At 44.7% G+C, this 23,855-nt stretch overlaps 1 protein-coding gene across 7 annotated transcripts; it reads right to left on the bottom strand.

Moving 5' to 3' along the window:
• Positions 1–690: 690 nt before the first annotated feature.
• Positions 691–23,274, bottom strand: LOC126368299 (reticulon-3-B). 7 transcript variants are annotated; one of them, XM_050012194.1, is made up of 7 exons: positions 22,212–23,274; positions 15,183–15,218; positions 6,366–6,573; positions 4,382–4,483; positions 3,190–3,296; positions 1,998–2,103; positions 691–967 (listed from the first exon to the last, which is right to left on the bottom strand). In XM_050012194.1, exons 1-7 carry the CDS (start codon positions 22,891–22,893, stop codon positions 913–915), a joined length of 1,296 nt encoding a protein of 431 aa, XP_049868151.1. In that variant the 5' UTR covers positions 22,894–23,274; the 3' UTR covers positions 691–912. The 7 variants fall into 7 exon arrangements, with proteins under 7 accessions (XP_049868151.1, XP_049868155.1, XP_049868154.1 ...); XM_050012198.1 differs by lacking the exon at positions 22,212–23,274 and adding an exon at positions 20,357–20,551; XM_050012197.1 differs by lacking the exon at positions 22,212–23,274 and adding an exon at positions 15,302–15,434.
• Between the last annotated feature and the right edge of the window lie 581 nt (positions 23,275–23,855).

The raw sequence follows: 23,855 nt of genomic DNA, 5'->3' as shown, positions 1-23,855 counted from the left end.
CTAAGAAAGGAATTTCCGAAATTCCCACGGGAACGGGAATTAGCGGGAAAATCCTTTTGTATGAAAAATCTAAACCGCTTAAGTTAGACGCTTGAAATTTGGCATGCAGGTACCTTAGTAAACTTAAAGCTTAGTTGCAAGAGGAAATCTAAACCGCGTAATACAGATACACGCCACGCGAAGTCGCGGGCAAAAGCTAGTATAATATAAAATTACAAACTCGTTTATAGGTATAGCCTACTTGGTCAGTGGGTACAGCACAGGCATATTCTGTAACTTCAAACTTGGCGGACAACAGATCTGACAACAATATGATTTTCTGATCGTAATAATTATAGATAAACTTGTCGAGGGTAAAACTAACGTAAAACTGTCTTTCTACAAGTTTATCGACATTAGAATATATTCATTTACATAAATTCGCTACATTTGGCCTAGAAATGGTCAATACAACGCAAGGATCTATCTACTATGCGATACGATTTCTCGCCAATATTACAGTAAACCGAGATCAGGTCCCTGCTGCCTTTTTATTCCACTGCCCTGTAACAGCGCTGCAACTCACGAGTAACATACTGTTATAAATGATGGATTCAAGCCACATTCTCGCACTCCAGCAGAGAGGCGTCCGTGTACATTGACAGAAAGACAAGGGGTAGATTCGTAGTAGGTATGTAATGAAACAAGTAATTGGTTCGACAGTTATTTTAATTTAAAATTTCAAAAAGCAAATACAATAATCTCCGCATGACTCGTCTCATAAAGCTTTACACGTAAAGTAGTATCTTTATTCAATAGTACATAATAATAATAAATATAACAAACAGTGAAGTACTCCGGCGCTAAAAGAACTGTGCCTAGCGTGGCGGGCAGCCCCGCTCGCCGTCTCGCTCACTCGCGCGCGCCGCGCCTCTACTTGTCCTTCTCACTCTCAGACTTCCTGCCCAGCGGCACTGCTGCTCGCACCCTGTAACAACGTCAAACATCATCGTCATCATGGCCAGCTGTCACGGCGTCCGCTTACCTTCAGGAACATACGCAAAGGATATTGCTGGGCGAGTGTCAGAGCATCAGGCGTCGATATCATTAGTGTCACCGCAAAAGTTATCTTGAATCATTCGTCTTTTTACAAATATCCACTTAGAACTTATGTATGGTACCAACTTTTAGTAAGAGTTTACTTATGTAATTGTTTTTAATGTTGTGTTTATATGTGCAATGAAGCGTTTTTGTATTGTATTGTAACTTACGTATGTTCTGGGTGCTTTCAAAACGACAAACGATTCTAGGATATTTTTGTAATACTAATTAATATATTCACTTCCGATGCTCTAAAATTCACCATTTAGTAATTTTGCTATTTGGCATATGTTTAACACCTGTCCCCACACTAAACATTTCATCTAAATAGCAGCGCAACTCAGTCTCTATCTTGATAGATAAAATTCCTACATGTCGTCCATTTTAGCCGATCACAGGATAGGATTTGTATCTGTCCAGATAGAAACTGAGTTACATGAACACCCCGCTGTTATTTCGATGAAATGCTTAAGTAGTAATAATCCCCCCTCGCGGTATGCTGGTACAGTAACCGGTGCGGGGCGGATCCGGTCAAATTGCAGCATTACAATCATCATGATTTAAGAGCCACGCTCTTGACAGTGTAGCATTTACTATCGTGTGGTGAGAGGTGAATGACCAATCTCATCAATCCTGGTGTCAGGGTTATCATTGAGCCGCCAATAGCCCCTGACATGCCTCATGTAACAACTACGTACCTATATCAGTAAGTAGTAACCGGAACCAACGGCTAACGTACCTTCCGAAGCACGGATCATTTTACTTTCGGACATTCGGGTGATCAGCCTGTAATGTCCTAACCAAGCTAAGGATCACAGAAATTTTTGTGGTTAGTCCTCACCGGGATTCGGACCCGGGACCTCCGGATCGTGAGCCCAAAAAAAATATATGTGCGCTGCGTGTGCGGCGGCACTCACTTGGCGGTGATTTCGTTGATCTTGGCCCGCGCCAGCTCCAGGTTGGCGTCCACCTGCGCCTTGTTCATCTCGTACGCCTTCGGCAGAGTGAACAGCGCTATCCACCCTGCAACAGGAATAACACGTCACGTTAATACTTCTGTCTTACTACTTCGTAATGTAATCGTGAAAAATATATCCCAACCCACCAAAAACATTTTCATGTAAAATGTTGCCAAGACGAGATCATATCGATCGCAATGTCAATAAGTTATCAGATCTCATCATGTAGAGCTAAGCGTCTAACTTTACACGCCCTAACTATACAAACACTAAGTTCACAAACTGTACACGCTAGGTAAAATATGGGGCTTGCTCGTTTTGTTGCTACAAGAACTATATAACAGAATGGCAACGAACAGTCAATAAGTTTGTTGCCTTACTCTCACGTTCACGTTATACGTTATGAATACGTTATGAAACGGCCGAGCTACAAATTTTGCCTAGCGTGTACACTTTGTGAACTTAGTGTTTGTGTAGTTAGGGCGTGTAGAGTTAGACGCTTGGCCCTACATGAGATATAACTGTTTGACATTGCAATCGATATGATCTCGTCTTGGCAACATTTTTCATGAAAATGTTTTTGTTGGGATTTCACTTCTTTTTGTCGGATGCTTAGGCACAGATACCGCGCCGTGCGCGGCAGCGCGAACCGTGTCAAGGGTTTCGGCTAATAAACGTAGCGTATGCTATCTACGCAGCTAAACGCCAATGTCATACATACTTAATGTCAAGCTATGGAATATGCAGGAGCCATCTCCCGGCATATGAACACACGAGGACGGCGTGGGCCTAGCTCTACTTCAAGTTAAACTATTTCTCATTCTTGTGATTGCAGATTCTATGATTGTCTCTTGACCAGTGCTTGAAAACAGGTAAGGTATAAGGTTACGTTACCGTTATCATACCGGTATAAAATTACGAAATCCTATTGGTCCATAAAATCTGAATCGTAACTTTATATAAATAGTAATAACCTTCATTTCGAACATAATCTATTGAGGTTTAGTAACAATTCTTAAATCTAGTGTTAGTAGGTACAATAGACACGCACATATCAACCGGTTTACACCGGTATGATAACGGTAGCATAACCTAAACAGTTGGTGTACCTAAACCTTCGCCCATGACGTGATCATATATTAATACTGACCGAGAATAATAAGCGTGATCCCGTTGAAGCAGGCGCCGACGTACGTGAGGCACCACAGGAGCACTCCGAACTTCAGCGAGTCCACCAGGTCTTCAACCAGGAATAGCCTGCAACCACCGACACCCTTCATGAGTACATTACTTCAGCGATCTCCTGCGCTCCTCATCCTTAGGGCGTTTTAGCACTATACATATACTATTACTCTTATTCGATCCGAGTCCGAGAATGACGGATACAAAAAGAAAAAAAAAACAAAAGAAATAAATAAAAAAGTTACTTAGAGATATCGGATGGATGTAGGCCGCAAGGTAGTTTGTACGTCCACTTCGGGTCCGTCATTTGACGGACTCGGATCGGATGAGAATCAGAGTAGTGCGAAAACGGCACTATATGCATAACAATGCGCTACGAGTACGTAATGTCATTGGTTACGATACATTAAGTGTAGCGGTCACATTCTGCTGTTACTACTCTACATGTGTACAAAATTACCGACGACACTTGAATAGCGTTATTGAAACTTTATCATAGATAGACCTAACTCTTACCAGTCCGCTGCTCAGCTCCTTCAGATACGGGCGAGCGTGACAGAGAGCTCAAATACCTTTCTCTCCCTACTAATATTGTAAAGGCTAAAGTAACTCTGTCTGTGTACGGTTTCATGGCAAAACTACTAATTTAGTACAGAAATAAATTAGACCTTGGGAAAGAACATAGTATTTTTTATATTATTCAGGGGTGAATAAAATGCCGCCCGCGATAACTGAAATCCACGCGGGCGGAAAGACAGTATGAAAATGTAGTTCCTATGAACCGACGAGACGCGACCGCGCCAGCACCTCGACAAGCACGTGTCGCATTGTAATCGCGCGACATTTGACGCATACCAGTACACATACAAGGGGTTTATCTGTAACAGTATCTCTTGGAGACATTTTTCATGGACGATAGATAATAGAACGAGAGTGTAGGAATTAGGAAGCTTACGTTTATATTAGAAACGGAAACGCATAAATACGTAAATGTTACCTATGTATACTTACGTTATTTTTAAGGCAAGGTTTGCATTTGTTTAAGAGAGCTGGAAGTGTACTTCGTGACAAGTTTGCAGAGACTGTTGTCAACCGCGACTGGGGGCGTTATTAGTATTTTTGATGCGATTTTGTGTGAGTGGCGTGTCGTGGTATCGTACCTGCGCAGCTCGGCCACGCCGGCGTTGAGGTGCGCCGTGGCGGCCGCCGCCAGCGCCTGCGCGCGGTCCGCCGGCAGCGCCAGATCCTGCTCCAGCAGCCACCTGCAACATCACGCCGCCACGTACATTACATACACACTCGTAACTACACACCACAGGGACGGCTGAATAAATAAAGTCAATAGTTGAATATATTCAAGGGACATAAGTATTGGATGTTAATTTCAACTTGATACCTCCGTGCGTTCCCGAGTAAAAGGTCTCGACAGACAGACGAGCAAACTAACGGACAACACAGCGATCCTATAAGGATTCCGTTTTTGCTTTTGAGGTGCGGAACCCTAAAAATAAAACTATTTATTTTCAAACCACAGCACCAACTTTATTAATAAAAAAGAATTTACTAACTATAGGTTAGTACTTAAAAACTACAAGGAGCTTCGTATAATTAGTGATGTGCTTGATAATCTGAAATTCCCGCGTAATAAAGTGGTTAAAGCCCTAATTTTACATTGTATGAGGAGGACGAATAACAACACTAATGTAGTGGTCTCGGGATCTGAATTAGTTGACAGCGCTTACTTTTAGCAAATTTCTTTTTTATGTATGTTGTGTTTCTACAAATATCGAATTACAGGTGTTACTTACAAATGAAGAAATCGTATTTTTCTTTCCCATCAAGATTTATCTAAATTATTGTTTCTAGCACGAATGTACAAATGTCATCGGTCCTAACTGAGGCGCAACATTGTGAATAAAAACAGGCATAAATCGGAGCAAGACGATAGCTAGAATCGCTCGTTTACATTGTAGATAGCTGACACCAATATTGCGATGCTAAGGTTCGTGCAAAAAGTATTTGTATCATAATTGTATGCTAATAGTGAACAGAGCTATGATTGCAGGCGGCTGGAGCGTGACCGCGCAGTGAGATACACCACTCGCGGCGCTGCGCCGCGCGTTAGAAAGTGATCGCCCCCGAACTAGGCGCACCGCCTTTGTGCTTTCCTGGCGAGTCGCACTTTCATTTCAGACGTTTATCCGTGTCAGTAGCGACGGAAGCCGCCGCCTTCCGCGCTCTAATCCACTAAATTTGATTATGGATGCAATCAAATGATACCGTTACAGTTGATAATAGGTATATCCAAACGTCATGTAACGAGCCAACTCATCAAAATTTGTTTATTTCTTATAATGAAATGTTGCTGTGGGTGTCGATGGTGTGCTCTAATTAATATGTCGACGTGGTACCGCGTTTGACGTCACATTAGCTTTATGCTAGTGTATCAATCGAGCACCCACCACCTCATACTCTACTCGGTGAACAATTCGCGGCCTCTTGCGCAAACACAGCTGCCATACAACTGTGCGATGCCTCCACACTCACATTGATAATTCCGTCGCATACAACAAATAAATACCCATGTTGTTAATTTTGGAAATGACATAATATTGCACAGCAGCGGCAATACCTACTAGTTAACCAGAAAGGCAATAAATTGATTCCCTTGGTAATTGTACATTGGTTTCAGCTTTCATAATAATGTAGGTACTACTCAACTGTGTATGATCCCCAGAAGACGGACCATACAAGTCGTACTTACAGGCAATCCAATTGCACGCCGGGCTATTACTGCTTACACGCAAATTAAATGCTACTATAATGATTATATGGACATTGAATAGACATTTCATTTGAGACAGTTCATTGATGTGAAAGTTGACAAATTTCACCGGTTAGCTAGTAACAATAAATCAAACTTTAACGACCGATTACTATGTAAACATACGTACCCTTATTTGTACTATAACATTATATTATATATTACAATGTATATCTACAAGAAACTTTTGGTTCTTTACTTGATAATAGTAAGTACTTATCTTTGATCACAAGAAGAGTTCTCTACGTACCTCTACGTATGAAAGCGCAAGAGCTCTAAGTAACACTGTGAGTGGAGTGATAGAGGGGAGGTGTACTCACTTGAAGGGATGTCCCTCGTTGGTCTTCTGCACGGCCTGCAGCACGTTCTTGTAGACGCGGAAGGCGACGGCGGCGGACAGCGCCAGCAGCGACACGTAGGCCAGCACCGACACCACGGAGCAGCACGCCAGCGCCACCAGCAGCGCCAGCCCCGCGCCCAGCGCGCCGCCCGACCGCGCCGCGTTCCGCCAGTAGATCAGAGACTCCACTGCAACACACAGGGCATGACGTCACACCACTGCCGCACCGACTAACGTCCTGGGAGGCACAGCTTGCGGGGGCGCGACATAAAGGGCCGTACAAGCTGATCGACAAGCTAGGGCTGGGGATTTAAAATTTGGAACTGATAAAATAGACATGCTTAAATATTACGTCCGGTTTACAAAGGGTCTGGCGAGATTATTATCTACGTCGGCAGACTCTAGCTAGTTTACACGGCGAAATGAAATGAACAAAGCAGTGACCGAATCACACAAAACCAAGATGTTGTGGCACCAATTTGAGTAAACAAATACCGGAATTGTCCGTGTATGGGTCCGGTCGGACGGGTCGAGCTAGCCCGAGGACGTCCAACGAAACACGACCGCGGCCGGGAAGCGGCTAACGGGACAACAGTGTGGGAACGATTTCTGACCATAACTCGCAAAACAAACGATAAAACTATGAAGTTCGAAATAAATAAACACATCACATACAAAGCATAGTACGGCAACATGCTAAACATTTTTTATTATTCCCGCCAGCACTCTCCGCACCGATAAGATAAGGACCGTTCCTTCGACTCCACGATCTCGCCGCATAAACAAGCGTTTAAAAGGTCCTGTTTCTCTCATCAACAACCAATATGGTCGGCGGCCACGTTAGCAGCACGGTTCCACGTCCCCACGGGCCGCGAGCGGGCGAAGCGAGCCCGGCCTCGGCCGCGGGACTCGGCGGGGCGGCGGTCCTGCGGACGCGGGATTCCGTACAGAATGTTGAACTCGTCGGTGAGGGTTAGTACCTGGTCCGCGGGGCGGCAGGTCCTCGTACTGCGCGGAGTGTCGCGACTGCTTGGGGCGCGCCATGGCGGCGGAGTGAGCGAGCCCCGCCGCCGCGCACATGGCGCCCGCGCCGCCGCCTCGCGCCCCGCGCCACGCGGACCACCTTTCACACACGTCACCGCCAGCGACGGCGACCATCACACCTCGCGCGCCGCGGACTCGCTGCCACGACACTCGTTCGACTCACCTGCCCGCTTCTACAAGTTATCGCGAGACGTTCCATCCTACTCCCTTTGATTGACCGCGCGTCACGAATAAATTAAATTAGGCCGTTATCTTTCAGTTTCGTGCCAGATGCCAGACGATCGATTCTTGAAAGGCCATTTGACCGACTTAAAGTTCGTCTCGATACGATGAGTCATTTATGAACGCATGGACTGACTTATATAAGTGTTCGATCAATTGAATCCAACTTCATTTATTTAGTAGTGTAGTAAGGTGGGGTTGAGCAGGCAGAGAAGGGAAACGACAAGTGACGTGGACGAGTTTATTCCGGTACAAACGTACGAATTACAGAGTGCGGAGAGAGGATCGTGTCTACACGTTACGGTCTTTCAACGAAAGTAGGCCCCAAGAAGAAGCGCAACTTCGTATGCCAACCGTATGGAGTAGGCGCGATATAGGTAGCGTTCAAATCTAGTTCCACAGAGGCGGAAGCTAGATCTTGCAGCTAACCCTAATCGGAATACAGAAGCATTGGTTTTCTCAAATACTTATATGTTGGCGGTGACAACATCGTTACCGCGTTCTAATTTTCCCTGTGGCGCCATCTGTTGTCGGATAGTGGAACTAAACTGCCTTCTGTTACAACTCTCCCCCTCTGCCTATGCCGTCGACCCGACAAATAAGGCAGGACCGTGGTTGAGTAATTTCTTTCTGGTTTAGTGAGCAGACTGCTTGCGTACTCAACTGGTTGTTCCTGTTCGCCCTCCCCCTGGATTCTTGCTTCTTCTGCGTAATGTCCATATAAACTAACCATTCCTCTCTTTTAGGTGCAAAGTTGTCACGCAGGAGAGTTTGAAAGTCATCCCAGGTATGGACTTGCTTGTGTACGTACACCTTGCCACCATATTCCAGCTTCTTCCTTAAGGAGCAAAGGCAGCTCTTCCAGGGCGATCGTGTCAGGCATGTTCTCATTACGACCCGATCGCGTAGAACCCGCGTATCTTCGAATTTGTCGTCGCCTTCGAATTTGTCGTTGTCTTCCTTGTCACTCATTAACCCGTAGTGCCGCGGCGTGAGGTCTGCAGGAGCTGTAGCTTCGTACTGACTGGCCCCACGTTGGGCGCCAATGTAGTAAGGTGGGGGTTGAGCGGGCAGAGAAGGGAAACGACAAGTGACGTGGACGAGTTTATTCCGGTACAAACGTACGAATTACAGAGTGCGGAGAGAGGATCGTGTCTACACGTTACGGTCTTTCAACGAAAGTAGGCCCCAAGAAGAAGCGCAACTTCGTATGCCAACCGTATGGAGTAGGCGCGATATAGGTAGCGTTCAAATCTAGTTCCACAGAGGCGGAAGCTAGATCTTGCAGCTAACCCTAATCGGAATACAGAAGCATTGGTTTTCTCAAATACTTATATGTTGGCGGTGACAACATCGTTACCGCGTTCTAATTTTCCCTGTGGCGCCATCTGTTGTCGGATAGTGGAACTAAACTGCCTTCTGTTACAGTAGGTAAAATTACGATTATCATTATGATCGTCCAAAGAGAGCGACCCGCGTGGTCACATCAGGGTCGCACGTCCTCATGACACGCGGGAGCCACGTCGAGGCTTCGCATCTAAACTCTACTCACGATACTGTCTCGGTGACATCATCATTACCATTTAAAGTAGAACTACTTTGTTAAAACTCATTCCGACTAGCTATGTACCTCTATAGTGAATGTATTTTGAGCGAAATGTTTTTGAGTTGAGAGATTTCCTATGACCGTCAATTGCTGTAGACTTAATAATTATCGTCTTGGTCGAGGTTGCCTATATTTTTACTTATTCTCCACCCGCGAGTTCAGTCGTGGACTGGTTGTCGCGGTATTACCATTGGAAGGTGGCTCTACGTTAGTTCTTATAGTTTTCGCATGTTTGGATCTATGTGCCAATTTTTATCGGTCTACCAATTTAGTCGTTAAAAGTGCCATAATACATTTGTAACATTAATAGGTAACTAAGTACCGACGTTGGTGCAGCATCAGCTCAATGAGTTTTGATAATTGCATTGTAGCGCGAGCGGACTTCCATTATCAATTTAACATTTTTATGATTTTGATCGTACCTATTCGACTATTTATTGGATGCAGTTGTTGACAGTTGATAACGTCCGGTCGCGAGAGGCGGCGACCTGCGCCTGCGGGCAGTGCGGGGCAGCTCATAGTCGAAGATAAGTAACAGTCGTTTAAATTAAATTTTACTATAGTAGGACTGTACGTTCAGTCCTACAATGTAAATAAGACCTAAAACTAAAAGACGCGTAAAGCCACAAACACATTTGTGAAATGAACTTCGCAGAGAAGAATAGACCAAACAAAGATTGTTGATAGAAAGAACAAATGTTAAGTATACCGACCATGTGGAGAAAAATATGAATAACTTTCCCACAATGTCCGACATTCAATCAACGTCGAAAGTGAAAGTGAGCTTTTTTTTCTCGGCTCGGTACGTAGCGAACGGCGACGTTACCGAAAAACCGGTCCGTACAGAGCAAAAAGCGCCTTACGAAATAGCAATCAATCGACGATAGAAGCTGTTGCCAAAATAAATAATCAGGCGCTACTCGTCCGCGAAGGGAAGGCGGAGGGAGGAGGCTAGTCGGCCACGGCTGCCAGCAGCAGCGTGCGCGCAACGCACGGGGCGGGATGAAGGTGGCGGGCGGGGGGGCGACGGTCATTGCCACCGCGTCTTATCGATTGCTCCCGACGACGAGCATAGGGATAATATGTATGTATGCACGTTCGTTTACAGATCGAAGAGGATTTGGTCAGTTATATTTATATATTAAGTATAGTAGGTAGGTACTAGTACCTATGTTACAGGATTGCCACCGCTAATCTTTATTCTTATCTACCTGCTTATAGTAAAAAGAACTCGACTGAATCCTATTTTAGCTACAGTGCGAGCTGCTGCAGAAACGTTCGTTAATTGTATTTGATTATGCGGGTGAGGGGGAAGGTGGTGATATTATGGATCCTGTTTACTGACGAGATTTATTGTATGGCATTAATTACTTGAACGGACAAATGGGCAGCGCTGAGGGCTCTCATCCGGTACAAAATTTAAGACAACAGGCCAGAGGGTGCCCAGTTGGGCGCGAACCTCGGCTCAGGGTATCGTCTGCGAGGATTATATTTGAAAGAATTAATCGACCCTAGTGGGTTGATACGATAACCGCTGAATGAGGGAAATAGTCAACCACGCCGGCGGGGTCGGTATCGGGGTTCTGAATCGTGGCCTGTTATAATAGCCCTTTGAGATGTGGCTAAGGGGTCTGATTCACATGATTTGAAATATATTTCTAAAAGGAATAGATTCTCGTTGTTTCAGTCACACTAATCTGAATGTGATAATGACGGTGCAGTGGAGTCGGCGTGATATGCAGTAGAAATTAAATCATGATAACACGATGCGGGGTCACGTCGAACATCTCCGGGCGTGTGTGGCGCAAGCGCAAGTGTACGTAATGGTTACTGCACACGTATAGTATGCTAGGTAGCTGCCTATAGTTCCTACACGAGCAGGTTCTACTACCTGCTGCCGCCGTAGCAGTTCATGTTTGATCCTAACTTATCACCATTCTTATCATTTATCATATCATGGTACGACTGCAACCCAAGATTGACCGTAAATGCCCTTTTCAAGGCGATGAAGCATCTCTTCGGGCGATAGAATAATAACCTGTCATTGCGCTTTGGACGAATACCAGTAATGGCTGGCGGGTTAGTTTATTGATGTCCTGTGATTCTGTTCACCCTGATATTGGTACAGGCGTGACTATGTGTGTGTATTTGCCAAGAGGGGACGACACTGCGCATGTTGTCGCGGAGACACGTTGAATAATAAAAGCCAGGCGGCCAGCTGACGTCACAAGTCAGAACGAGGTAACCCGCTTAGCAAATCTGCTATTCCTTTAGAGTCGCCTTATTTTATGAGTAATTAAAGCCTGTGACGGTCCAGTTCCGTCTACTTTCTGTAATCGTTGACTTACCGGCCCTAATTACTTATTTTTTTATCAGACTAATTGATAGTACCTACCACATGCTTTAACGGTAAACATCGATATCGAAGTTATTTGCAAACAATATCATTTGTGGGAAATTTAAGTTGCCAATTAGCCAAACAGCTAAGAAAATTTAATGACAAGTGAGTTTATCTAGTCTAAATATTCAGTTACAAATTCACAATCGATAAGGCTACGGCTTATTATGGAAAATATCGTTCATTTTCTAGAACAGATGAATATGACAATGTGGTAGGCCTTGCATCAGAATTGGCATGATCAAATCTTTAAAGGGCAAATAGCCAGCCTCGATCAACAAGGCTAAACAGAAAATTTGGTGAAGTCAGATCAGAAGAGTTCGCCAAAAACTAACAGAGTGTAATGTTCCAGACCAATTTCGTGCGACTAAGGTTAACTGATCTGAATAAAATCAGTTTCACTCGCGAACTTTCTACGGACTACGTTTAGCTGTAATTAAATGGAAGGAATTCAGAAGAGGCAAAAACTGCGCACGCTTTGGTTCCGAGCGAGAAAGTCACCGTAACGATGTGAAGCAACTGTAACGCTCAGCGTGTCAATGGAATGTGATGCGTGAACACTTGCTTGCTTGCGGTGGAATTTGAAATAGTAGTTAGAAATACAATGGGAGAGCGGGAGAACAGGCGCGGGCGCCGCTGCCGCGGGTGCACGACGCGGTAAAAATAACGCGCTTCCGCGTGTCGCGCCGCCGCCGCCGGCAGGACCACCACCGCAGCTGTAGTACTGCATTCACATGCAGTTCCAACAGCTGGACTTACTTTAGATTTACATCATCATGTTTACAAGTTTATATCTACTGAAGGATAAAATGGATAATTTTCTTTTTCTGGAATTTTTCAATACACTATACAGTTTACAAACCTCCGAAACGCATTTCTCGGGAATGTGGGTTTCCTCACAGTATATTCCTTCACAACTGAGCACATGATAATAATTTACGATCTACTCATTCGAATTCGAAAACAATTTCATAAATTATTGGTGCTGGATTCGAACCTGCGATCTCACCCTGAGAGTTAATCGTTCTTCCAACTGGGCTACCACGGCTCGGAGGAGACACTTTATTAACTGTACCTACTCTTACCAACTTAATGTACCCATATCTACAAATAAATGTCTGATTCTGACATAACAACAAATCATTAAATAATGTTACAAAATCCTAATACCACGGGAACAACTCTAATTAAATACAAACAAACAGTAGGCAACCGAATGGAAAATAACCGACAGATAATATATGTGGGTCCTACGACGAGTGGCACAAGAGCGGTCCTAAATGGATCGCGATGACGAGCAGAGCACAGAGGTCCGATAACTAATGAACAACCTTTGTAACGCACACTGCGCGCCGGTCTCTCCATTGACATCCTACAGGTCACAGCTAGGACTCATATCATATGTATACCAGAATGTAACTGTGATGAATTGGTGTCACCGAATCTACTATACTTACTAATGCTTATTGAATGTTGATAACATGTTACAAAGTGAATAGGTATTCTCAAGCAAACGAAAATTTTACCATTGTTGAGATAGGTACCTTACCAAACTGATCGACAGCTCTGTTACCATTTTTATCACTGTTATCAGCTTATCATACATTATTGCTACAGCAATGATGTCTGTCGCAGCTCTTCACACACTCAACCCAATTTTCAAATTTTATACATTCTAATCCCAGCTCGGGATCTAATAAGCCACTGAATTCGACTTTATGAGTTGAAAATTGAATTCATGTTTGGATGACACAGCAACAGCCTCGCTCCCTATTAAATGGGACTGGCGAAGAGTGCGTATAGGTACAGTAGATATAATATATATTTACTACACACCTCTGGCTACCCCTTCGGGGACACAGGCGTGATGCTATGTTATATGTATTATGAATTCATGGTGACGTAACGTAGTGGAGTGATAAACACACTAGCCTATAATCAAAAACTCATGCTTTTTATCAGCACATTTAATGCCTTATGTCAAAAATATCAAATAATGTTTCGGTATCATCGGTGAGATCGACTTACATCCTCGTGAGTAATACAATACACCTATTGTTTGAGTCAGCACTCGTTACGAGCTGAGCGGGCGAGTGTGACTGCTGTCCCCAGGAATAACAAGCCTTTTATTTCACGCGTGTTAATAATGAAATTATAACAAAGGGCCCCGGCGCCCCGGGCTGGGTACAGCGCTCCACTGTCCTCGCGCGTCCTCTCGGGTTGCAGGTAACAGTGCACCTGTAACCGCAACACACCGCACACGACACCTCACCTCACTAATACGCTTACTCACACCATTTCACAGCTCTTAGCGTTATTTCCTACATAAGAAATTGACTCACGTTAACTAATGACTAATGTTATGGGCGATAGGCTGATCCCTTATCACCATAAGGTTCATCATATCCATCTTTGGAATTCGTATCAACAGTGGCTGCAAGTTGTCTTTGATTACTTGTGGCTCTGCCCACCCCATTAGGGATTACGGGCGTGAGTTTATGTATGTATGTGTAAGAAATTGACTCTAATTAAATTAGAGTCGCGGTAGACGCTAGGCATGCACGGGAGTTATTAGCAGACAAGGCTATGTCGACGCCACGCTAGGAAGTGCACCCCTCAAAGAGGTATCGATAGAATTGGCAAGAAATTATTAATAATTGACATTTCGATTGTATTTCAGAAACTGCAGTAGGACAGGAAGATTTGAATTTGCCAGTAGTCTGGCGAGAGATACAATCGCAAACCATAATAATATAGAATAATGTGTTGGTTTAGAGCCATAAATTAGCTTGCTGCGTCTGAGACCTCTAGTGTCAGTTGAACTATTCTAATTTCATCTTGGCAATCTGCGTGTAGCACACTAGTACAACGGATTGCAGTGCGCATGCGTGCAGTCGCCAGCCGCACCAAACATCCATGACCCCCAACAAATTAAAAATTCACACCATTGGAATCCATTGTCTGAGGGAATCATTATAAATTAGAGAAGATTAGTTTCCGGAATCCGGCTTTACGTCGAATCGAAGCGGTCAATGAATATTTTCACGTTTTTGCGTTATGTCGGTCAACAAGTGAATGACACTGACAGATTTTTTTTACTTCGTATGTGGACGCTCGAATTGTGGAAAACTTCCAACTTGGTTAACGAGGGTTTAATGACACAGTATCACCGCCGTCACTTAAAGAAATATGTAGTCGTGTTACCTATACTACCGGTTAGTCAGATTTAGCGGATTAACTTTTAAACGTAACAAGTAACGAGCATCGTTAAATCACAAGCAATGAATGACAATGACGCGTGCTAGTGACACAATTAGAACGATCATGTCGGGCCTTGACTCGACATGTCAAGTTATTATTGTTCTGTCTCCAAGGGTCGCGCAGGTGCGGACCGCCGCCGCTGCCCGGCGCATAGCACCCGGTGCCCAGCACTCACAACACCGGCGGCGGCGACGGCCGCTGCCCGGCCGCGGCCGCACCACCTGTGACCTAAGCGTATTTCTGCGCCGCAGCCGGCGATCACTCACCTTCGGGATGTAGCCTCTGCGGGTCGAACCAAGCATCTGCAAGAGAAGGCGGCATGTTAGCGGGTTAGTGGCGACAGAGAGAGACAAGCTGTGAGCGAGGCGGCCGGCGCGGCACTTACGCGGGTTGAGGACGCTGCACAACGAGGGCCCGGAGTCCGCCATGGTCACACTTTACGTAACGTGAAGCTGCTCGGGCAGCTACGGACGCGCGCCGCGCCCGACTCTCGCGTCGATACTGGCGCGCAGCCCGCCCCGGCCCGCGGCCCGCGCCGCGCATGCGCCGCGCCCCCGCCGGCCCGCGCACCCTGGCTGCATCCACACCGGCCACACCACCACCACACACCACCATGCTCACCATCGTACACGCGACCTACACCACGTGTGCGCTAGCCTTTCATTCGCCAGGGTTTTGTTTAGAGCGTTAAAATAGAAACATGCAGTTAGTAATTTAGGAGTGATCGAAGAATGCATTGCGTGGACAAGCCAATTAAAAGCAAACAATTTTGTGTACATCCAACAAGACCCTTTATTCATATTCTTAAGTGTCAAACGAACTACTTTCTCGTCACTAAAAGAAGTAATACAGGAACGTCAGGTAATGACGCAGCTGATCGGTACAAGTGGAGAGCGATGGTTTCCGTAGCACGGCATCCTGTGTTTACTACCGGCGCGGCAGGGCGCGACGACGCCGGCGACACGGTCGGAGGTCGCGCTGCGCAACTAACGCAACAGTTCATGTGCCTGACACTTCAAACGGTCTGACCTACATTTCCCCTCACAACAAGACCACCTACTTAACGTACCTTCCATCTCGGAAGTTCCACTTCGATCATCATCAAGGTCAAACAAACAAGCTACTGTTTAGGATAATGTGCCCGCCTTCGTTTGCCATGTCTGATCTATGGCCATGAATCATGGCACAAACATTACGCCACAGCCATCCATGGCCGACGTGACGCGGCCTCACTTACTGCGACTTAACAAACAATTATTTATTTATTTAACAATGCCCGCCCAATTATCTAAAGAATGATAAGTACGTGAACTTTACACTATCTCAGTCTCCCGGTACGTTAGCCAGTAATACCGATAGCTAAGGTGATACACTCAGTCTTATATAGGTAAGTAGTCGAAATTTGGGAACAAATTAATTTGAAAAGCACTTACTAGTACTCACTGCGTATTTTTTAAAGTGATGTTACAAATAATGAGCATCTAGGTTCTAAGTAATGTGGGACTTTCTAGATTATATACCCCAAAAATAATATAGATAGCGCTGTCGATATTTAACGTGTTAATTATCTATTTTATCATTACTCGGGTCCATAATTATTCAATAATTCAAAGTAATGGCAGAAGCATATATAAAAATAATCGTTGCTTGATATTTGGATAACATTGTAGTACATATGTATAGAATTATAAATAAAAAGGGTCATCATTTATAGCTAAAAACAAAGATAAAAGTTGCATAATGTCTGTTGAATGATTTTTGTTTTATGGACGGTTTCCATAAAGCTTAGGGAAACTCACAAAGAGAAAATTTATTTTAAATTTTGCCGATTAAAATTTTATCTTTATATGTCTGTTATCCATGAAATTAGAAGGTCAAACGAAGGAAAAACAAATTGCAAAGTCCCTCATTATAATAGTAGGAAGATTTTAGGTAAAATTGCATTAGCATTGTAAACTTTGAGAATACGTATTTCCGTACGATTGCTTCAGTTCTTTCCAATTTGATTAAGGCTGGAGGCTGTCAATGTTGTGGATCCGTCTCACTCAGTTCCCGTGCGCGGTTTCACAATGATGATGAAACATTTATGACAAAGACTAATTTGTTGTTATCTAAGCACATAGTTATTTAATTTGCACTAATCGACATGATATTTCTTTGTGGTTTACAATGAGCTCAGCCCACTCATAAAACGTGTAGGTACTCGTATTTTTCAATTTCGTGTTTTCTACCCAAAACAATGGCGTCGCCTTATAGCGAAAACCATAAGTGCTATTCTGAAAAATCACATTTTAGTGTATGAAACTAGCTTGTCTATTGCGAAGTTTTGTTAGCAAAAATCACACCCAAAAGTGATTTTTCAAAGGCTTACGCGGTTTTCACTATAATACCACGATGTTTACTTCACCCGGACGATGACGCGATGTCGATAATGAATCACTTAGAAGCTGTAGGAAACAATTATGGCAACAAATCCTTTAATACGGAAGCCTTTTACGGAAATATTCCAGCTGAAGTATGAAAGGCGCTTCAGTCACCTGTTGTAACGACCTCAATCTTTTTTTAAATTAGGGTCAGGTCAGGTTAGTATTGCCAAATTCTAAAATAGCTTCTGTAGGAGAGAACTATTGTAGTTTTAACCATTATACTAGTGTATAGAGTAATTGTCCATTATTATGGGTGTCGCATACAGCTCGCTAGTCGGTGTCTGCCACGAAAGGCCTCATTAAACAGTAAATCACCTAGACCGCACGACTAGCTGGCCGAGGGTGCGGCGTGACTCACGCCGTGGACTGTGCCTCTGCACGCACCGCGACAACCCCAACTTCATGCCTAGATTGTTATCAATCCGCTTCGAACTCTTTTGCCCGTAAGACACGTACCTCGGTAATAGTGCTCAAAGAGAGCAGACTGACATAATGCCGAGGGTAGACGTTGATTAATTGGGCGCATCGCACGGTAATTATGTATGCAGAGGAGTGACGACTGCGGCGACGACGACGCTGGCACGCGCTAAATATACCCGCGAGACGCCGTGACGTCACGCGCACCTGCATTGTCGCGCGCGCCCACTGAGACCGTATATAGAATATAAATTGCACAGGCATTTATCATTATTACATATCGAAGTCATTAAGAGGCTTATAATGGAAATAAACAAGCAACCCTTGAAACATCAAGTAAGTGTAAGTAATGTTAATAAAATATACCTAATGATGATAAAGTTACAGATATCGATCTAATTAAGATACTTTCAGGTCACAACCTTTTTAAAAGTTACCCTTCCCGAGTAGGTATTATAATAAGAACGACCGAAATAAATGAACCCCCCTCGATGATACGAAAATACTTATGAAGCCTCAAATGGAAACTTTCCTAAAGTGTGAGTCAGTCATTTAGCGCAGGCTGAATACACTCAGACGAGCACGTTGCACGCCATTCTTCATGTTCAGCTTGTCGTTTATGATAATGAGGCGCTCAAGACAGATTACTTTAGTTGAAGACTTGTCTTTAGACAATTGGAAAAGCCTTCCTGTGAACATAAAAATTATTGAATAGGCGTTTGTAAAACTGATCCGCATAGTAAGGGTTCAAAAGTGCCGCATGATAATTGAGACCTAGGTATAATATGTTATAGCAGCACAGTGCAGGCAGACGTGGTGTCTGTCGGCGCGTGCTGCGTGCGGCGCGGGTATCGATCCCGCCCCGCGGCCCCGCGCCTTATTACAGCCCGTCTGGGTTTTTCCGGATAATCTGCGAAGGAGCTACCGTGCTGAAACTCCCTAATACGAAGGCAATACAACGTATGGAGAGAACAGTAACACGGACAGTAAAATTGATGTGATTTCAAAAAAAAAGTCATTACACCGATTTGAAACAAAAGCTATTAAAATTCTTTGTAAAGAATTATTGGCATCAGATACAGGAAATACATTCAATGCTTGCAAAAAAGTGCATTGTACATCACTTACTCGTATTTCTTTAAGGACATTGAAAAGGCATGTGAATAATGTAAACGCGTGGAAAAACACAAAGGGGAAGCAGTGAGACAAAGAAGCACCCTTGTTGGTGGATGCGTCATTAGGGGCAAGTAAACGGGCGTGAAGTGGCATCGTGGTGGAGCACACAAAGGGATCTGCGCCGCGAGATGTGGAATTGGGTCAGCAGTGTCAGGGGAGGGCAGCCCCCGCCGCGCCCGCTCACACACCCGCCTCCGGTACCAGCACTCATGAAATGGCGACGTGGATGACCCAAAGCAAGGTGATGGACAATGATTGTATTCGTTGCAACAACAAATAAACATATTGCACCAGTGATGATAAATTGTAAGATCTGGCCACGATATTTATAAAAGTTACTACCATAACCAGAATGCAATAGTAATTCAAAGAAAAATAAATCACTGAAAAAAAATTGTATTATTTTAAACATCATAAACTCACGTCCTATCGGGGATGGTAGATCTACAAGTCGCGTCATTAGCTTTAAGTAGGTATTTGTGTATTCAATGTGTACTTGAATAACTAAGTTTCCTCGGTTTCCGCGACAACCGCAGGTGTAAAGTGAAAACTAACTAATCTACTGGATTTTAGGTACTGAAAAACGTACCTACATGTAAAATAACAACATTACTTCACACCTGAAAGCGTGCACGTGGCGTATGCCTGTATAGCAACTTATTTCTGATATTTCAGTTAATGTACTGTGTGACTGATAACAAGCTAGACCCCTTACACCACAACCCAGATCCGCGAATCGTATCGTAAACGTATGAGCCATGCCTTGGGTGCGGTCCTAGACACAACTTCTTTGGAGCTTTAGGAGTTTTGCGACTTCCAGTGTATATTCATGTACTTGACAGGGGACTATGCACGGGAAACTGGGGACTACGACATTTTGCCACGCGATGGAAATTAGTTTATATGAATAAGGAAAAAATTAAACAATTTGTTGGCAATAGTTCTATAAGTTTTGTTGCCATCGGCTGAGGTCGATTAGGTCGTCAGATCGTGGACGAAAATAAAATTGCATGTTGATGCATAGCGGAACATTTATCAGTGTATAAACGAGATAAAAAAAAAAACCACAGTAAACACGATGCGTTGGTGCGACACATTCCTACGTTTTTGGGGACAGCGAACGTTTACAGCAAACTATGACGTATTACCTTCACGGACTAATTTAGACTACGAATTTGAAGATAACTCGAAGATGGACGCGGCAGAGCGGCACGCGGCTGGCGTATGCGATGCGAAATATAATAAAAGTACCGAATATTGTGCACCCTGGCCGTCAATTTGCTAACTTAATATAGGATCACACACACTGAATTTCATCGAGTTATGAAACATGAAATTATAATAGGGTTTCAGGCTCTTGAGTCTAATTTGATTTCAGTAGTCGACTTCCTTAAATAAATCCAAGTCTCCAGCATACTCACACGTGATGGCGTCATCGTTTCCGGAGCCCATGTTGACGGACGGTTCGATTCACAATTAATCCACACAAATGGTAATAGTCCTTGAAAGTGTGAGTCACAGCGAGTGCGGTACTACATGAGTATCTGACACGGCGAGGTGGCGGCGGACGTGAGCGCGGCGTGGTGGGATCCCCGCGTGTGAGCCCATGCGCGCCGCCGCCGCTCCACCACGGCAGCTAAAATTAGCGATGGTGCCGCCAGCGCCGCCGGCTGCTACTCGCGCGCCGCGCGCCTGTCCAGGTGGCGGCCGCTACACGCAGTTTTGCTTCTTCATTTGATGTATCTATGGACTGCTATTGACATGATAACACCCAACGTTGCTGTACTTTTCACATATTGTGATGTATGTTTATTTTCTTGGTCTTGAAGTTGCTTATTATTCCTTTAATGTGTAGCATTCACGCGAATGTAATACCTCATATTTATGATGATAACTTTAAACTTAGTATTGCCTTTGTATTTTCTCTTTTTATGTTCGTGAATTCATCCGAGATTTCATCCGAGATAAGATAAAAAAGTAGGTACAGTTAGTCTTTCTCTTTGCGTTTACGTTTTAATGTAAAATAAATTCCGTCTTCCCTCGCTGAGTTTTTAGTAAGTATGGATGGATGTTGTATTATTGTCTTCACGATACACAAAATGGCAACAACGAGCTTGCTAGGACGTTAGGATCCTGTCGGAAGAACCATAGCTGGTTGCAAGTCGTCTTTTGATGGATTGTGGCAATTATTAGATTTTTTTAAATTTTCTATTTTTTTTAGTAAGTAAATAATTTAAAGGAAAATTACAATCGATGTCAAATCGAAATCCGCATAATAATAATAAGAACAATACTAGTAGATAATCAAAGTTGTCGATGAGTCACACGCCGCGCGCCGGTTCATGGCAGTGCATACGAGTTGCATCGATTTTTGTGTCACCACGTGATAATTTTATTCCACCACAGTACATACCGTTTGCAGTCATTGTAATAATTAATTATACTTCCTCTTGAAATAATTAAGCATTACGCAATCAGGAATATGTAGGTAAAGTAGGTAGATAATTCAGTTCCGTCGACAGTTCTTTATTTGTCAGATTGGAGTTTTTCTCCAGGCCATACCTATTAGCCTATAGGAACACACTAAGAAGTATGAATGTACCTATCTCGGCAAGGTACCTATCAGGAGTGAGTGTGGCACGAGGTCGGTGGGCGCGCGCCGGGCGGCTCCAGCGGGTGCCGTTACCGCACGGTCATCGCCCGCGCCCCGCCACCATCACCGCTACCCAGACACCTCCGCGCGCCACTGCCATTGTCCATTAAAATTGCAACGCTTCGTTTCCGTTTTGCCATTCGTCTAATTCTCAACCATTCCTCAAATAATTCGAAACTTTCATCTCGGCATTAACGGCAGAGTCAAATGCCCAGATTTCTAACTAGCCTCGACGCCTATCTTTTGTTAGGCCGACGTTATTCACCTGCAGACGTGATTATTCACGCTCGGCCGGTAGCGCTCAGAGTTTGCCTTGAAATGCGGCGCCATTAGCCTCGCCGTCGCACTGCACAAAAACTCGCGCGGTCACGACGCACTTACAAACTGAACGATGAAATCACGCCGATAGAAATAGAGCCTGCCGCATTTCCGAAGCCGAATTTTAAATCATAACCAAGACTTTTTCTTATGAATTCTTATTAGGACAACGAGAATCCCTGAAGAAATATAGAAAGACACGAACATACCTACCTACTTATATACACCTTTAGTGAGAGTCGATCTGATAAAACTGCCTCTATTTTAATTACCTGTAAAATGTACAAAATACGGCAATGACTCACCGAGTCCCATCTGGCAGAAAATGACCTCGGCTTCGATGACATGGGCGACGGGAGCGCGAGCCGGTTCCGGCTTCGACTTCAGCACCGCGGGCGCGGCCGGCTCCTTGGGCTGCAACGGTGGCTCCGCGCGCGACTGCGGCGCCGGCTCCGGGGCCGCAGGCTTGGGGGCAGGGGCGGGCGCAGGCGCGGGTGTAGGTTGCAGCACCGGCTCCGGCAGCAGCGGAGCCAGCTGTGCGGTCGGGGGCGCGGGTGCCGGAGCCAGCAGGGGCGTCGGGTCCAGGGCCACCAGCGGTTCCGGCGTGGGCGCCGAGGGCGCGGCGGCCGCGGCGGTGGGGGGCTGCGCCCGATGCAGCGGAGATTCGCCCGCGGTATCCGCGTCCGACTCGCTGTCGGTAAACTTGTCAGCCAGCTGGTCGGCGAGCTGGTCCGCCAGGCGGTCGGCGGAGGCCGCGGCGGCGCGCGGCTCCGAGAACTCGTCGCGCTCCATGTCGAGGAAGTTCTGCGTGGCGGCGCGCGGCGCATGCAGCGGCGACTCGCCCGCCTCCTGGCGCTCGCGGTCCAGGTGCTCGAAGTCGTCCGTGGAGTCGTGATCGCGCTTCATGACCGGAGACGCAACTGGCTCGGGCGCCGGAACCTTGTCGCCGCCCGCGAGCCCGCCGAGGAGAGCGTCGGCGCCGTCCATTATGTTATCTTCCTAGAGACGAGACTGATGTCGAGTGATCGATAGAGTGCGATGAAGCGAGATGTCGGTGCTGGGGTGCGAGTGCGAGGGCGGGTCCTGTCGTGCGTCCTCGCGGTGAGGGACTGAGCTCGCGCGCCGGCTGCCGCTGCACGACGTCACTCAGCACGACAAACGGTATTACTCATCGTCGACCCCACCGATGCAGCGGGGGCGGCGCCGTTCGCCGGTTTATGGCCCAACGAAATAATTAAACCAAAGAAAGTGGGGGATTAGTTTTAAACGTAGATTTTGTTAACTTCAAAAGTATTTTTTGAGACAATATGTCTTATCTTGTGCGCTGAAATTGTTAGGAAATCCGGCAGAATAAGATTTCAAGAAAATGAAAAAATTATTGACTTTCAGTTAGAATTTTACTGTTTTACCGACGCAACGACGGAGCTTACGCATTTGACAATCCTTTAACAGTATGACCATTATACAAATTTTGAAATTATATAAATTATTAGAAATTTTCGCAACGCAGCAGGCGGATTTACTAAAAATAAAAAATATGTGTATTCGACATTACAACATGTATTTAAAGCTGAAAGTAGTTGTTTAAAAACTAATAAAGACTAGGTTCTAGCTCTTCATCATAGTTGCTTTTGAAAAGAGAATATTAAATTCGAATATATAAAAATGCACATAAATGTTTTTTAAAATACTGGTAAAAATATTTATCAACAAATAGGTGCTAATTCCTGTAAACACCATCTAATTTTATTTTAAGTTATATCTGTCACTTTCTTATCCGCCGAAAAGGAAAGGGACGGGTAATCGACAAGCATAAAATTTATGGAACACACGTCAATTTTAAGCACAAATCTAAAACAACCGTCTAAAAATTCGCCCGGGTTATTCATTTATTTACTCATTCTTCCTAAAATTAAGAGCTGTCAATCATCCGTCCCTTTCCTTTTCGG

The sequence above is a fragment of the Pectinophora gossypiella genome, chromosome 7, assembly GCF_024362695.1.
Source record: "Pectinophora gossypiella chromosome 7, ilPecGoss1.1, whole genome shotgun sequence".
Taxonomy (NCBI): Eukaryota; Metazoa; Arthropoda; class Insecta; order Lepidoptera; family Gelechiidae; genus Pectinophora; species Pectinophora gossypiella.
This window is presented reverse-complemented; position numbering and strand designations above follow the sequence as displayed.

Excerpts from the sequence above, each read along its gene's own strand:
- LOC126368299 (XM_050012194.1), bottom strand. The coding sequence starts at position 22,893 with ATGGACGGCGCCGACGCTCTCCTCGGCGGGCTCGCGGGCGGCGACAAG. Across the intron at positions 3,297-4,381 it reads GGCGTGGCCGAGCTGCGCAG|GCTATTCCTGGTTGAAGACC; the intron begins GTACGATACCAC and ends CGGTGGTTGCAG. Across the intron at positions 968-1,997 it reads ATCAACGAAATCACCGCCAA|GGTGCGAGCAGCAGTGCCGC; the intron begins GTGAGTGCCGCC and ends ACGTTGTTACAG.